We start from the raw sequence: 17562 nt of genomic DNA, 5'->3' as shown, positions 1-17562 counted from the left end.
GAGTCCGCTGCGGTTGGAGCACTTTCACTGTGTGCTGCGTCTGTGAGTCTGGGTTTGATGGAGCTTTCATTGTATGCTGCGTCTGCGAGGCTGAGTCGGGCGGCGCCGTGGAAGCCCATCGCGGGGGTATTCCCTTCTGCCACCTGCGTGGGATGATGAGTCTATCGGGACCCTGAGGACCGTGGAAACTGTGTGGTGGCTTCTTTTGAACTTAATAGTCTTTTAACATCTTTGGACTATTTTTACTGTGCCCATGGTCTGTATTTTTTTTTTATCAATTATGCTATTGTTTGCACTGTTGTAACTATATGTAGCAACTATGTGGTTTTATGCAGGTCTTGTAGCTTTAGTTTTTGGTCTTGTTTTGTCTGGTGTGATTGGAGCTTCTTTCTGGGGAACGTGCTAAGATGGTAGCACGATATTAATACGCAGCAGCCTCTCCGGACTCTGGATTGGGAGATTGCCAAACGTTATGTGGATTTTTTGGTGTAGTCTGTTTTGTCATGTTCTTTTGTGATATCATTCTGGAGGAATGTTACCTCATTTTTTAACTGCATTGCATTTGTGGTTTCTAAATGACAATAAACTGAATCTGAATCTGAAATGACCTGACTCAGTTTAACCAAGCAGAGTCCACTGCCAAGAAGGCCCAGCAGCACCTTTACTTCCTGAGAAAGCTGAAGAAATTTGGCCTGTTCCCTAAAACCCTCACTAATTTTTATAGATGCACCGTAAAAAGCATTCTTCTAGGGTGCATCACAACCTGGTATGGAAATTGTCCTGTCCAAGCCCGGAAGAAGCTGCAGAAGATCGTGAACATAGCCCAGCACATCACACAAACCAATCTTCCATCCTTGGACTCACTTTACACCACACATTGCCGGATCAGTGCCGCCAGGATAATCAAGGACACGACCCACCCAGCCAACACACTTTTTGTCCCTCTTCCCTCTGGGAGAAGGTTCAGGAGCATGAAGATTTGTACTGCCAGATTTGGGAACAGCTTCTTTCCAACTGTGATAAGACTGCTGAACGGATCCTGACCCGGATATGGGCCGTAACTTCCAAATATCCGGACCTGACTTGCACTACCTTACTTTCCCTTTTTTATTTTCTAATTATGATTTATAATTTAAATTTTTATTATACTTACTTTGATTTGTGCTTCAGAGAGCGCGAAGCGCAGAATCAAATATCGCTGTGATGACTGTATGCTCTAGTGTCAATTGTTTGGTGACGAGAAAGTAAAAAGTAAAAGTATTTTGCCTTCACAGGACTAAGTTCCCCATCTGAGGAATCGATCTGGTGAACCCTGTTCATTGAGAGCGTATCATTTGTTAGGTGGAGAATTTAGGCTTGCGTGTATTATGCCAAGTGCAGTCTCATGAAGCCCCGTACAATAGCTGTAAAGTATCTTTACTTGCATATTTTAATCTTCTTGTAATAAAGCTTTTCTAAGAGCTGCTGTACCTCCATCAGTTTCCAATGGATCAACCATTTTCATGTGATTGTCATTCTTTTCAATCTCCCACTATTTAAAAGAATTTCTGCCTTTTCACATTAATTGCCATTTCTTTATTTCTCCACATAAAGTCTTCTATATTAGTAAGGGGCCAAAGATTACTTATTCATTTTCCCTTTTACATACCTATAGAAGCTGCTATAGTCAGGCTTTATGTTTCTCTCTAAATTTTTCAATGTTCTACTTTCCCTTCCATTGTGAATGGTCCTTCTTTGCTGAATTTTGAAATTTTCCATCCTCAGAATTACTACTGTATGAGCACATTCTTTTATCTAATATTTAACTTGTTGGCTAAGGCTCAACCACTTGACTTACTGCAGTTTGTCCCTTAAAGGGATATTTATGGGAAACTGTATTCTTTAAATGATAATAGCTTGATTTCTGTTATACCTTGCAGTTTCCAAATCAACTTTAGTCATGTCATGTCTCATGGCTTTGTAGTTTTCTATGTATACATGTAAGGCTTTGAATTGAATTGAACTACTTTGAATCCTGATGTAAAAAATATTATATTTTGTTCAGTCACCCTTAAAGTACCCTTAACTAAAATAATCTCCCTTTCCTTATTGTGCAATACAGACTCCATTCTAAATTTGATCCTTAGCATACATAAACTCATCCTCACAATTAGCTAATTTGATTTGTGTTTTTATCTAAGTTAAAACTATCCACGATTATTGACATGTTTTATAACATTATCCATGCTCTGTGCCTTTCCAGTTTTCCTGTTTTTTCTGTGCCTTACATTAGCACCACTGTTAAGAGACCTAGAGATAGTTCCCTTATGTTTTGTTTGTTACTTACTGATTGTTAGCTCTACCAGAGTTGCATCTATTACTTGGATTTCTAAGATAAGATCCTTTCACTTGATTAAGCTTATTCCGTCATCTTCAAGGCCGCTTCTTTTGCATTTTGCTTACCTCTTTGATACTGTACGGTGGGCGCCATGCTAATATATTTTCCGGGTATCTATCTATCTTTCTATCTATCTGTCTGTCTATCTATCTTCTCCCTCCTCATCCTCGTCCTCATCCTCCTTTTCCTCCTCCCCCTCCTCCTCCCCCTCCTCCTCCCCCTCCTCCTCCCCCTCCTCCTCCCCCTCCTCCTCCCCCTCCTCCTCCCCCTCCTCCTCCCCCTCCTCCTCCCCCTCCTCTTCCTCCTCCTCCTCATCCTCTCTCTGCCCCCCCCCCCCCCCAACAATACCAACCAGTGACCTTGCATGGTAAGGTAATGTTCCCTAGCCAAGGGAAAATAGCAACTTGGACTCTCGTATTTCAAGAATGCATATTATTCTGCTAAACTCCAGCAAAGATAGATCTATTGTATTTGGCCTGTACCTGTAAAAGAATGTTTTCATCCCTGAAATCAATTTAGTGAAGTTTCTTGAGCCATTGTCCCTCTGTCTCCAAGGTAAGTTTCAATACAGAGGTCGATGCTTGATGGTTTTTTTATTTATCGTTCAGTTACAGGCACTCAATGTGAGTATTGGAGTGGTAGGGTCCTAGGAAGTGAGCTGTCAATGGGCAGCATGATCCAGCTTCAGCAGACATTCCGAGGACCAGAGTTTGCACAAAGTTCAATTGATGTAGAGGGGCCTTTTGCTAATGTTAATCGAGGTAAGCCATCAGTTATTAAGGTAATCGGTTTTGTTTCTTTATGTATAAATATACTGAGTAATATTTTGTGATGGTACTTTGAAACATCTGATACTAGTTGGATTTGTCATTTAAAATTTTTACCCAGAATGTTGCTGAAATTGCAAGTAGATAATGCTGCTGCAAGGAAAACCAATTGCCTGTGACCTTGGTGAACAGGGCAATTAATCATTTATGTCCATGATCATTCAGATGAAGAAATGTGTATTTTTATTTCATTCACAAGGAGAACAACTTTAATTTACAATGTATTTCCGTGGTATTGTCAGCTTCATGGCACATCATGGACATCTTTGAATATCTGGGTATGGCCACCAGTTGGCCTCTAAAGTTGCTGAAGCATATGCATGCAAAAAAAAACTGACGGCCTTGCTATCTTCTGTTATTTTGTCAGTAAATTGTCTGGTTGCTCTATCACATTAAGGTCGAGGTGATCTTCATTCCACAGTGAATTTCTAGGTCAAGTGAATAAAGTGGAGCAACACAAACAAAAATGCTGGAGGAACTCTACAGGTCAGACGGCATCTTTGGAGAAAGGGTACCCCTGTTACAATGGACTGTATTCATGTGTATAGTTGAATGAGAATTAAACTTGTATCTGCTGCTGCTGATGTGATCTCTCCATTGATTAGTCCCGATGCAGGTTGGGGAACCACTTTGTCAAGCATCTTCACTCTTTCTGCCACAGCAGGCGGGATCTCCCAGTGGCCACCCATTTCAATTTGACTTTCCATTCCCGTATCAACATATCTGTACTGCAACAGTGAGGCCAAACTGAGGTTGGAGGAGCAACACCTCATGCTGTATCTAGGTAGACTTCATTCTGATGGCATGAGCATGGATTTCTCTAGCTTCCACTAATCACTCCCCTCTGTTTCCCCCCTCCAAACCTTTTTTCCATTTGCTATTCTAGTTATCCTTTCATCCCTCCCCTTGCCCTTACCCCTTGGCTATCTCCTCTGTCTGGTTGGTTGGTTGGTTGTTTGTTTGCTTGCTTGCTTACTTATTAGTTTTTTAATGCATTTTCTACATCACTACAGATAGAAAAAAAAACCCAAATCAAAATGAAGAAAATTAATACAGTGCAAAAATAAACATACAATAATATAATACAAAAAAGATAATTGAGAAAACACCCAAATTGAAGACATGTAAAATTAGTATCCTCCCCAAGCCCTGCAACAAAAAAGAACTCCAGACCAACCACAACACAATATAGAGAGTATACATCAGGACATTCAAACCCCCAAAACTGTAAATACACTTAAAAACAGAAGATGTTAATGCCTGCTACCAAAAAAAGAGAGCTGAAAGCAAGGGACCGAAAAAAAACCTTAGTTAAGAGGAAGGTTATGAAAGCACTTAATAAAAGGTCCCCAGACCTTATGGAACTTTATATCCGAATTAAGAACTGAATAATGCATTTTTTCAAGGTCTAAGCAGGACATAATATCATTAAGCCATTGAGCATGCGTGGGCAGGGCAACATCTCTCCATCTAAGGAGGATTAAACGTCTAGCCAGGAGAGAAGCAAAAGATAATATTCGACACTTAGTCGAACTCAGACGTAAATCTGTTTCACCCAAAAAACCAAACAAAGCAGTTAAAGAGTTAGGTTCTAAGTGGTGATTCAGAATATAAGATAAAGTTATGAAGACATCTTTCCAAAATTTCTCTAAGCTAGGACAGAACCAGTACATATGAATAAGAGAGGCCTGGCCCCTTTTGCATTTATCACAAAGAGGACTAATATTAGGGTAAAATATTAGGATAATATTAATATATATTAATATATATATTATTAATATAATAACAACTAATATTAGGATAATTTAGATTTAGACATATGGGCTCTATGAACAATCTTAAACTGTAAAAGGCAATGGTGAGCCCAAAGAGAGGTTGAATTAACCGATTTGAGAATCAAGTCCCAAGTCTCATCAGAAAAAGAGATATTTAAATCATGCTCCCAAGCCATTCTAATTTTATCCACGGGGCATGCCGTAAGAATGCTAATTTATCACGAATAAATGATATTAAACCTTTACCCAGTGGATTAGTAGAAAGAAATAAATCCATAACATTTTTCTCAGGCATTTCAGGGAAGTTAGGAATTAAAGAATTAATAAAGTGTCTAATTTGGAGATATCTAAAAAAATGAGCATTAGGCAGATTGAACTTAGCAGAGAGCTGTTGAAAAGATGCGAAGCGATTATCTATAAAAAGATCTTCAAAATGTCTAATGCCCTTCCTATACCAATCATGGAATGTTGAATCATACATAGTAGGTAAAAAAAAAGGTGATTATGTAAGATAGGGCTAGAAAAGGAAAAACCATAGAAACCATAAAATTTCCTAAACTGAGCCCATATTCGCAAAGTGTGTCTAACAAGAGGATTAACAATTAATCTGGACAAACTACTAGGGAGTACAGAGCCAAGAAATGCAGAAATAGATAAATCTTTAGTGGAACTCAACTCCATTGCCACCCAATTAGGGCACTCGGGTTGGCCATGGAAAAAAGACCAAAAGGTAGCACAACCTATATTGGCTGCCCAATAATATAAATGGAAGTTAGGTAAGGCCATGCCACCATATTTTTTAGATTTTTGGAGATAAACTTTAATTCTAGAACGCCCATTCTTCCACAGATATGACAAAATAATAGAGTCTAAGGAATCAAAAAAAGATTTAGGAATAAAAATTGGGATAGATTGAAATAAATATAAAAATTTAGGGAGAACATACATTTTAACAACATTAATACAACCTACCAAAGACATAGATAGAGGTGACCATTGTGACAGACTCTGTTTTGTAGTATATAAAAGATTGGCAAAATTTTCACGAAAAAGATCTTTAAACTTCCTTGTGACTGTAATCCCAAGATAAGTAAAATGATTATGAACTACTTTAAAAGGGAGGTAACGAAATGTTAATTCTTTATTAATTGGGAAAAGTTCACTCTTATGTAAATTAAGTTTATAGCCAGAAAACTGGCTAAACTGATCAAGAAGTGAGAAAATTGGAGGTAAGGATGTAGATGGATTTGAAAGAAAAAGTAATAAGTCATCAGCATAAAGAGAAACTTTATGCTCAACACCCCACTTCCAAATCCCGGTCAATTCAGGACAGCTTCGAAATGCTATCGCCAAAAGTTCTATAGCCAAATCAAAGAGAAAGGGACTTAAAGGGCATCCTTGACGGGTGCCACGTTTGAGGTTAAATAACTGGGATTTCTGAAAATTAGTCAAAACAGAGGCAGTAGGACACAGATACAGCAATTTGATCCAAGAGATAAAACTTTGACCGAAGTCAAATTTTTCTAAAACTGCAAAAAGGTAGTTCCGCTCTATACGATCAAATGCTTTCTCCGCATCGAGGAAAATAACACATTCAGGAATCCCAGTTGAAGGTGAATATAAAATGTTAAATAAACGCCGAATATTAAAAAAAGGAAGATGGTTTTTAATAAAACCAATTTGATCCTCAGAAATAAGAGGGAATAACAGTTTCTAATCTATAAGCCAAAACTTTGGTCAAGATTTTAACATCAACATTAAGCAAAGAAATCGGCCTAAACGAGGAACACTCTGTTGGGTTTTTACCCTTTTTTAATAAAAGAATAATAGATGCCTCATTAAAAGAGGGTGGCAATTTACCATAATTAAACGAGTCAGATAGTACTGAGAGTAACTGAGGAGAAAGAAGTGAAGAGAATGATTTATAAAAATTCTACAGGGAACCCATCAGGTCCAGGAGATTTCCCTGAAGACAACGCAGAAATTGCAAAAGATATTTCTTCTGATGATATAGGCGCATTAAGTTTGGCTTTAAAATCAGATGAAAGCGAAGGAATATTCAGATTATATAAAAAAAGGTCAACAGAAATATTCTTATTCAGAGATTCAGAGGATTAAAGTCGAGAGTAAAAATTTTTAATTATGTCTTTGATTTCTAAGTGATCCGATGTAAAATCTCCATTCTCCTTCCGGATCTTTGTAATATGTTGTTTAGCTTTGGAATGCCTCAGCTGATTGACTAGAAATTTACCAGATTTGTCACCATGAATATAAAAGTGACTCTTACTTTCAAGAAGTTGGCGTTCGACAGGTTGAGTAGACAGAAGATTAAACTTAGTTTGAAGTTCTACACACTTCTTGTATAATTCAGGATTCTTAGTTTGAGCATACAGTTGATCTAATTTTTTAATCTGATTAATGAGGTCTAATCGATCTGTACAGGAATTTCCATTAAGATTTGCTGTATAGGAGATTATTTGACCCCTCAAATATGCTTTCATGGCATCCCAGACAATCTGGGATGACATTTCAGATGACGTATTGGTGTTAAAATAAAAGGTTATCTGATCCTTAATAAATTTTAGAAAATCATCATCTGATAATAAAGTTGAGTCAAAACGCCAGTGTTTATTCCTCTGAAGGAGACCAAGAAAATTTAAAGACAAAGTAATTGGGGCATGGTCAGAAATCAGTATACTCTGATAATCACAAGAATAGACAAATGGAATAAGTTGATTATCAAGTAAAAAATAGTCAATTCTAGTAAAGGTATGGCGAACATGTGAAAAAAAAGAATAATCTCTCTCAATAGGATGAAGGAAACACCATATATCTGAGATACCATAATTAGAAAGAAAAGAGTGAATAGCTGAGGCAGATTTAGTAGGTAATCTAGTAACAGAGGACGATCGATCCAAATTAGGATCTAACCAGCAATTAAAATCGCCACCCAGTATAAGAGAGTATGAATTTAAATCTGGTAGTGAGGAGAAAAAACGTTCAAAAAAATTAACATCATCAAAATTGGGAGCATACAGGTTTGCTAGTACAACTTTAGTATTATATAATTTACCAGAAACAATAATAAAATGGCCATTTGTATCAGATATCTTATTATGGAGTTCAAAAGGAATATTTGTATTAATAAGGATGGAGAACCCCTTAGCTTTGGCTGGGAAGGATGAATGAAGATGCTGACCCGCCCACTTTGACAGAAGCTGAGAATTAACAAAACTACGAATATGAGTTTCTAGAAGGAAAGCAATGTCAGCTTTAAGTTGCTTAATATGGGAGAATACCTTCCTTCTTTTAACAGGATGATTCAATCCCTTTACATTCCAGCTCACAAATTTCAGTGTATTAACCATTATCAATTGTTAGTGCATAGAAGGTAGCAGGCATATAAAAAATCAAGCAGTACAGTAACAGTCTGGGAGCAAAAATGTAAACATAGATCAGTAGAATCAGAACAGAGACATGTCCTGAATAACAAAGGAAAACAAAAGAAACAGTGAGTAGTGTTGGAACTGGAGAACCCACCCCACCCTCGCAACCCAAAACTAGACTGCTACCCGAAAAAGCAGCTAGCTCTACAAAAAAAATTAACCCAATAATGACTTCCAGTTCCGTATCGTTAACAAAAGTTCCGTATAAATAATATAGCAAATAATAACTAATTTATGCACTAGAGAACAATTTATTTTATTTAGCGATACAGCCATGAAGTAGACCCTTCAATGCACACTGCCACACCAATCCCATAACCCAGATTTAACCCTAACCTAATCACGGGACAATTTACAATGACCAATTAACTTACCCAATATATTTTTGAACTGTGGGAGGAAACTGGAGCTCCTAGGGAAAAGCCATGCATTCCTCAGGGAAGACATGCGGAGACTCCTTACAGAACAGTGCTGTGATTGAACTCCAAATTCTGGAACAATCCCAGTTGTAGTGTTACGTTAACTGTTATGCTACTGTGGTGCCGACCTCCTTCCCTTTATTCTATGGTTCACTATCCTCTCCAATTAGACTCTCTTTCTTAAGCCTTTTACCCCTTCTGTCCCTCTCCTACCAGCTTCTCACATCAATCCTCCCTTTCCCCTATCCACCCATCTTCCCCCTTACCTGGCTTCATCTAATCACATACCAGCCTGTACTCCCCTCCTCCCCTCCCCAACCACCTTCTGGCTTCTGCTCCCTTCCTATTCAGTCACGGTAAGGGTCTCACACCGAAATGTCGACTGTTTATTCCACTCCATAGATGCTGCCTGACCTGAGTTCCTTCAGCATTTTGTGTATGATGCAGAAGATTTCCAGCACCTGCAGAATTTCTTGTCTGTGATGTTGTAGTGTTATGTGTGAATAATTTGTTTCATTGGGTTGACACTATCCAGATGATTGGGATGCTGCCGTTGCAAGTTTACTACAAGTCACACCATTTCTTCCTCGGACTCTTTGGAGCAATACAGTGCGTTGTTATCTTATGAATACTGCAGAGACACAGTTGGAAGTGGACATTTTTCTCCAAGTAAGTTGGTATTTACTTGTGATTAGTTATTGTTGATGGCTGTGTGGATGGGAGGGAGGAGGGAGAGTGGAGAGTGTGGTTGCTGGCCAGTGATGCATAGGTGATGCTGGACAATATAGCTTAGACGATACCCACTATTGATTCTGACTGCATCCGGTGACTGGATAGATAAGATGACGTTAGCGTTAACGTGAATTTCAGGGAAATAGAAGTGTACATACAGAGCAGCTCAGGTCAGTTTGCTTGAACATCAGTTTGGGAGAGTGCAGAGTATGGATAATAGATGGAGAGAAGACAGGATTCACCTACATTGGAACAATTACAACATGTTATCACTTGACTGAATCTATACATTGGTGTTTGAAGGTAAAATAGCAGCTGTGTAACATAAGTAATGTGATAATCAGCTGGTAATCTCTTTAAAGGTATTAGTTGAGGGATAAATATTGGCAGGGATTCAAAGATACCTTCCCCACTCTTCCATATAGTACCTTGAGATCCTTTGTGTCTACACTAGAGAGCCGACAATAGGTGCAGGTGGAACCTTGGTTAAACAGCTCATCCAAATGGCACAACTGTCAGCTTAGTAGTCTCTCGCATATCAGTTGAGACTTTCGTGTTCGAGTTTCTGAGGTGAAGTGCACTCTACAGTGCCTTGAGAAGGTATTCAGCCCCCAGAACTATTTTCACATTTCACTGTCTCATTCTTTAAAATATATTGAAGTAAGATTTTTTGAGCTAATCTGCAAAATGATCTGCATGTCAAATCAAAAGAAAAATTCTAAAGCATTTCAACAATTTGCTGTATAAAAAAATGGTGACCGAAAAGTGTTCATCCTCTATGTAATTACTATGCTAACTTTTCTTAGGTGCAATATCATCAGAACCATCATCATCATCAGCCACATGACGTGGGTGATCATGGTCTTTGACCATGATTGTTCTTGTCAAACTTTTCTACAGAAGTAGTTTGTATTGCTGCCTTTTGGGCAGTGTCTTTACAAGATGGGTGACCTCAGCCGTTATCAATACTCTTCAGATATTGTCTGCCTGGCATCAATGGTCGCATAAGCAGGACTTGTGATATGCACCATTTGCTCATATGACCATCCACACCACCTGCTTCCTTGGCTTCGTGACCCTTATTTTGGGGGGTGGGGGTGGTGGTCTGACCTAGGCGGCATGGGGTATGGTTTCATATTTTTTCAATTTTTCGTGATAGACTGTACTGAGCTTCGATGCCATTGAGATGGTCTTGTACTCTTCCCCAGATTTGTGCAGTTAAATTGATCAAAGTCCCTGGATATAATATTCATTTATGTGACTAGGAGGTTGCGGGAGGGGTGAATACTTTTTACATAGCACTGTATTTAATTTTCAATGGCCTTCAGTTATTAAGTTTTTTGTATGTAACAGGCTTTTACAGTCATAGAACACTTCAGCAGATAGCTTGTTTAGTGTCTCCAGAGGTCAAGCAGCAAGTGATCACAGCGTTATTTCTGGATTGGATTCTGCCTCATTCATTGATGAAGTTTACATTCGCTCAAATGAATGCCACAAACGTACTGTTACCCAAAGTTATGATTTCTACTATAATGTTTTCTGTTGCTTATAGGAATACTTACCAAAGCTGCAAACTATTTGCGAGAGTCTTGGGCACTTTTTTCTCATAGTGCATTTCCCAGTGAAGAACTCAGATGAATGTATAATTGAGAGGAGATGGGAAATTGAGAAAAGTTCCTTGTGTCTTTTCTTCCTGGCTGCTGCTTTGCCCAGGTAAGGGCATTTCTATAACATGAAATAATTAGAAATTTTAAATGATTGTGTTTGCTCAGCTTATTCATATCAAATTTCTCTTGGTTATGTTGTAATAATCTACATATGTGAAGGTTATATTGAAATAACAGGAATTTGGCATGAGTGCTTTCCACGTGTATTTGAAAACCTACTAATAGTAATTTCTACTAAAACTTCAGACTCTAAGGTAAAATTTGTATTCCTATAACTTCCTGTTTTGTCAATATTTTCAGATTTTGTAATCATTTTTTAAATATACAGCTTTTGGTATTTACAATTTGCATTGCTGACAATCTTACCAGCCTGCTAGCACAGTGATGCATTTCTAATCTCCAAAACATGTTAAAATAAAAAATAAAAAATTGCATTACTTGATTTTTTTTCCTTATCTCTTTTAATGCCTTTATTAACATGTGATTTGATTAATGTTTTCTCAAAAATGTGGGCTTGGACTTGATGTTGTTGCCCCAAGTTCTGATTCAGTGAGATCTACTTTGAATGTGCAATCAGACTCTGCTTTACTGAGTTTCCAGTTGACATTGTCTATATCAAGGGTTCTTAACCTGGGGTCTGTGAACTTGGATGGGAAAAAAATTACGTCTTTATTTTTACTAACCTCTAACTGAAATTTAGCATTTCCTTCAATGATGAATATAGGCAACCAAGCACCTGTGACTTTAACACCTGTCCAATTAGCAGTACATCTGACTTTGTCACCAGTTGAAATCACAGATATTTGCATTTCACATTTTAGTTGTTACAAATATCTCAAAATATTGTTTATAACACACTCATCACTACTTTGAAATTATTGTAGTTATTGGATCCACTGTGAGATCAAACATGATCAGTCTTGTCTGCAAATGCTCGTGTGATGTAGCTGGCCAACTTTCAGGCAGCCCTGTGCCTAGTTGTCGTTCAGCCACCAAACAGTGAAGTCATGTGTTCTCACATTTGTGACCCAGACATCTGTGCTGCTCTCCATTATTCCCTATCTAAAATTGTTTGTTGATCAATGCATAGGAAGAGGTGAGTAGCTTTTATAGATAGGTGTGTGTGCTATGAGTGTAGTGCAGTCAGGCTCTGATGTTTGGGATATCTGTTGAAGTGTGTTATTTAAAGTAACGACTTATTGTTGCTAACAGATTGTGAAGACATACAATCTTGTAAGTTTTGTGAGGAACATTTTTTGTTTTTCCCCTTCATACTTCCTGGAAAGAAAAACTTCAGACTCTTTGCACAGATGGAGCTCCTGTGATGCTTGGTAATACATCTGGTTTTGTTACTTTAGCGAGAAAGGAAGCTCCTCACGTCATCGTCACTCATTATTTTTTTACACAGGCAAGCTCTGGCAACATAGACTTTTCCAACAACACTGAAAGAAGTTTGTCAACAGCTGTAAAAGTCATCAAATTTATTAGAAGCCAGTCTCTAAAAAAACACATTTTTAAAAGACTTTGTCAAATGGGTACAGAATATGAAGTGTTTCTCTACCACACAGAAGTTCATTGGCTTTCAAGAGGACATGTTTTGAAGTGCCTATTCGAACTAAGGACAGAAGTTTCACTTTTTCCTGAAAGAAAAAGAAAACCCATTCTCATACATGGGTTGGCTGACCTGATAGATATTTGTAACCATATGAATGAAATAAATCTTTCAATTCAAGGTCCTGAAGTCAGCATTATGGATGCTACTGAAAAGTTGCTAGCTTTCTTGGCTAAGCTGCCAATGTGGAAGAAGAGAGTACAGGCCGACATCTTTGTGAACTTTCAAATGCCAGAGGAAGTGCTTTACCAAGATGCGACACTTCACCTGTGAGTCGGCTGGTGTGATATACTGTGTCTGGTGCTCCCAGTGCGGCCTTTTATATATTGGTGAGACCCGATGCAGACTGGGAGACCGTTTCGCTGAACACCTACGCTCGGTCCGCCAGAGAAAGCAGGATCTCCCAGTGGCCACACATTTTAATTCCACGCCCCATTCCCATTCTGATATGTCTAGCCATGGCCTCCTCTACCGTCAAGATGAAGCCACACTCAGGTTGGAGGAGCAACACCTTGTATTCCGTCTGGGTAGCCTCCAACTTGATGGCATGAACACTGATTTCTCTAACTTCTGTTAATGCCCCTCCTCCCTTTCTTACCCCATCCCTTGTTTATTTATCTATCTATCTATCTATTCCCCCCTCTTGTTTTTTCTTTCTCTGCCCCTCTCACAATCACTGTTTGCTTGTTCTCCATCTCCCTCTGATGCTCCCCACCCGCTTCCTTTCTCCCTAGGCCTCCCGTCCCATGATCCTTACCCTTCTCCAGCTCTGTATCCCTTTTGCCAATCACCTTTCCAGCTCCTAGCTTCACCCCTCCCCCTCCTGTCTTCTCTTATCATTTTGGATTTCCCCCTCTCCCTCTTACTTTCAAATCTCTTATTATCTTTTCTTTCAGTTAGTCTTGGCCCGAAACATCGACAGTGCTTCTCCTTATAGATGCTGCCTGGCCTGCTGCGTTCCACCAGCATTTTGTGTGTGTTGCTTGAATTTCCAGCATCTGCAGATTTCTTCATGTTTGCGTTACCAAGATGATGTTGAGACACAAAATTCGCTGTCAATTTCTTTGAAGGGAGACTTCTGTGAACACATGGTAACACTTCAGAACTCTTTCAAAAGTTACTTCCATCTTGATGGCATTAAAATTGGGCCATAGATCTGTAGTCTTTTTTGATATAAACTGTATCAATGATGTTGATCGAGCCGATAAACTCATTGATCTTAGGACAAAAAACTTATCACAATCGGAGTTAAATTCAAAAAGGCAAGGAGAATTCTGGTGTTCCATGAGAGGAGCCTATCCTCGCCTTGTAAAGTGAGTTATGGAAGCTTTAATTCTTCTTATTTATTAAAAATGGCAAAATAATTGCATGTAGTCCAAAGATGTTATTGTGTTTTTGAATATTTTACATTAATATTTTCTTTCTAATAATATTTGGGTATGAGTATGCATACTCCATGGTGGTCTAAGGATGGTAGTGTTGATGTAGGGTTGGTCAGTGAATTCAGTAAATGTTCAGCTTTTTAAAAAAGGTGTACCACTTGAATTTTGAAATCATGTAATTTATCTTAAATGTAGATGATAGAATAAATCATTGTGAAGTATGATTTAACTATGTCACTCCAGGTGCATATTTTTTACTACGAATACATTATATACAAGTAAATTTAATACTATAAACTAGGGGCTAGTGTGCTCTAATCTAGTTATCTCTTGCTCTGTGAGACTTTCACTTGAAGACTATATTTGGTTCATGTTCTCATGGCTTTGTTTTTATTTGTTATATGCACTCCGCCAAAGCAATTGAGGTGAACTCCAGTTTTGTTTGAAATTTGGTATTTCCTGTCTTTTTCTCTTGTGCATGCAACTTTCACAGAACCAGTGAATTGGGAAATATTCTAGAGTTTCTATTCACATAGGTCTGATAGGATTTTTTAAGGTTTGGGCAATTTGTATTTAGCAAACTGGGTTTGTGTGTTGTAGTTTTCTTATTCAACACTGTCTATAATATTTAGAAGAGAAGAGAGAATCTGTGGTGGAATAGAATCAGGCAAAAATGAAGGATATTTGCAAGGTCTTCATGTGCTAAGAACAAATTCACTCCTTTCATTTTAATTGCAACCCTGCTTCAAAGCAGAAAATGTCAGAAGTATTTAACAGTTCAGTAGCATCAATATTTTGGACCTGAATTGCTACTGTTCCTCCCTTCTGACTTAAGAGTGTTCAACCATGTTTGGTGTTCATATTTGCTACACCCTACAGTATTTTGCCTTTGAGTTATGGCTTTGCCTTGTTCTGTTTATGCAAGGTGTATCGAAGAGGACTGTGAAGAGTGTTTCCTGAAGAATGCTGAGACCAGACCTTTGGTAATTTATCGCAGAGTGGTGGAGACTGGTGACAATTCAGCACATGTACATCAATTGATCGGCAAAGTTTCTGATGCAAACCATTCCCAAAGAGCAAAGGTAGTATATGGAATCAGAAGAATCTTACTGTTCATTCTACACTTCTGTTTAGAAAATTCCTCGCAGAGTGCAATTTTCAGTTTTCCTATTGCATTTGTTTCTTTAGGGCATTCAACTGTTATGCATTTTGAGGGAAAAGCCATATTGACAAAGCACTCATGTGGACTTAACAACCTAAACCCAAGTATCTTGCATCTGTAATTTTAATGTTCAGACTTCATTTTTTTTAATTAATTAAATGGAGGTCATTTGGCTGATTGGTTATGTTGGCTCTAAGGAGTCCCCAGGTTTTCCTTGTAACCTATTAGCTATCACATGCCTGTTAAATTCACCCTCTCCTATCACCCAACTACACTAGCAGTAAGTTATACAGTAGTGGCTAATTAGTCTACCATCCTGCAAATGTTTGGGATGTAGAGAAAGTTGGAAAATCAGGTTGTAGCCCATATAGTCACGGAGAACCAGCAAATACCACACAGACATGACTATAGATCAGGACCAAACCAGGTCAGGCTGCTGGAACTATAAGGTAATAGCACGAACTCTTTATAAAATCCAGCGGCAGTGCACCATCTCCTTGCTTATCCCAGCAATAACTGACTACAAATACTGGAATCTGAAGCAAAGAACAAAATAGTGGAGGAACTTGCTGTGGAAAATCTGTCCACTGAGCCAGTGTCAGGTTAGATTTGCCATTTGCTTGGCGACTAGGTGGAGACAGGTTAAATTCCAGCTTTTATATTGCTGCTGAGACTTCATCAGATATTTAATTATCATTAATAAGTGTTTTAATTAATGTCAAAATTTAAAATGTTTTTATAACATTTTAAAACTTTTTAATAGTATGATTCATTTTAAATTCAATTTGTTTTGAGTATTTGTAAATATCAGAATATGATATCATTGGGTGGGATTTGATGTTTCCAGCATGAATACCTTGCACTGCTTTGGTCTTCACCAATGAGAGACCAAGTCTGTTGTAGGTAAGTGTGTTTGCCTTTCACCATAATGATCCAGGTCCATTCCTTGGGAATATCTCATGTATACCACAGCCCTACAGTTTTGCACTTTAAAAATTATGGATTTAGTTTTTAGTAATTGTTACTATACATATGATTTGTTTGTCTAACATTTAAACAATTGTGTTTTGATGCAGCTTGGATGTACTTACGGTATGCATTTTCTTTACAAATATATGTCTGTGTGATTATCACTTCATTCATGCAAATGAATATGATAAAGGAATTATAGCTCTGGAAATGTTTGATTTGAAAATTGTGCATTTATTTAGTGATAATTATTTAGTTCGAGGCTAAAGCAGCTGTTATGGGGCCCTGGCTGATTCCTGTATATAAGTTAATTCAAGATGCAAAGTGGAATTGTGGTCAACACCCATGTCTAAACATCCTTATGCACTTGTTTCAAAAAATAGAAACTGTATAGTTTATAAAGGAACAAGAAGTCAGCTATCTGAAATTGTTTCATTTTGTCTTTCTGTCTCTGCTTCACCATTCGTCGTTTGTGTGTGTGGTTTTCTTTTTGATGAGCCTACTTTGTAAACTTTAGCTTATCCATAGCCTTCTGTTTCTTTACTATTTTGCTCTTGTTCTGAACTTTCAACCCCTCCAATAACCTGTGTGCAAACCCTATTATCACTGATAGCCCATCCAGTTCTACCTGTCCTGGGCTCTGTATGTCTAATAATGCATGCTTCTTTGCTGCCTCCTGTGCTCCACTATTAGTCAAGACTAGAACTATTTAGGCCCCGTATAAGATATTCCCCAGATCTCGCTTTCCCCTTGAAGTAAAGCCCTTGTAATATCTCCTCTTTAAACTTGTTTGCCTGTACCGTGCACTTCTGTGAAACATAGCGAGAAGATATCTTTAAGGCAGAGGCTGAGGGGAGACCTGACAGAAGTTAATAAAATTAGGAGTAGCATAGATATACAGCTGATGCCTTATTTTCAGTGTTGAATTGTCTGATACCAGAGGGCATGCATTTAAGGCCAGAGGGGATAAGTTTGTTTACATATATAGTGTTGGGTGCTTGGGATGCTCTGCCATGGATAGTGGTGGACACAGATACAATATTGGCTACTCTTTTCTCACGAATGCTGACTGGCCCGCTGAGTTCTTCCAGCATTGTGTATGTATTCTTTGATCCACAGCATCTGCAGTTGTATTTTTGTGTACAATAGTAGAGACATTTCATGGGCATGTGAATACGCAGAGATGGGAAGGAT

General features: G+C 38.2%; 1 protein-coding gene across 3 annotated transcripts in view; it reads left to right on the top strand.

The window, feature by feature from the left end:
• The window catches only part of nphp3 (nephronophthisis 3), a 159744-nt gene that overhangs the window by 40706 nt on the left and 101476 nt on the right, over positions 1–17562 (top strand). For all 3 annotated transcript variants that reach the window (XM_059945734.1, XM_059945735.1, XM_059945736.1), the window contains 4 exons: positions 2986–3138; positions 9380–9513; positions 11129–11289; positions 15163–15319. In XM_059945734.1, coding sequence (XP_059801717.1) covers positions 2986–3138; positions 9380–9513; positions 11129–11289; positions 15163–15319 — 605 coding nt within the window. The remainder of the gene's footprint in view (positions 1–2985; positions 3139–9379; positions 9514–11128; positions 11290–15162; positions 15320–17562) is intronic.

Source organism: Hypanus sabinus, chromosome 20, assembly GCF_030144855.1.
Source record: "Hypanus sabinus isolate sHypSab1 chromosome 20, sHypSab1.hap1, whole genome shotgun sequence".
Lineage (NCBI taxonomy): Eukaryota > Metazoa > Chordata > Chondrichthyes > Myliobatiformes > Dasyatidae > Hypanus > Hypanus sabinus.
The sequence above is the reverse complement of the archived record's forward strand: the minus strand, read 5'-3'. Positions and strand labels throughout refer to the sequence as shown.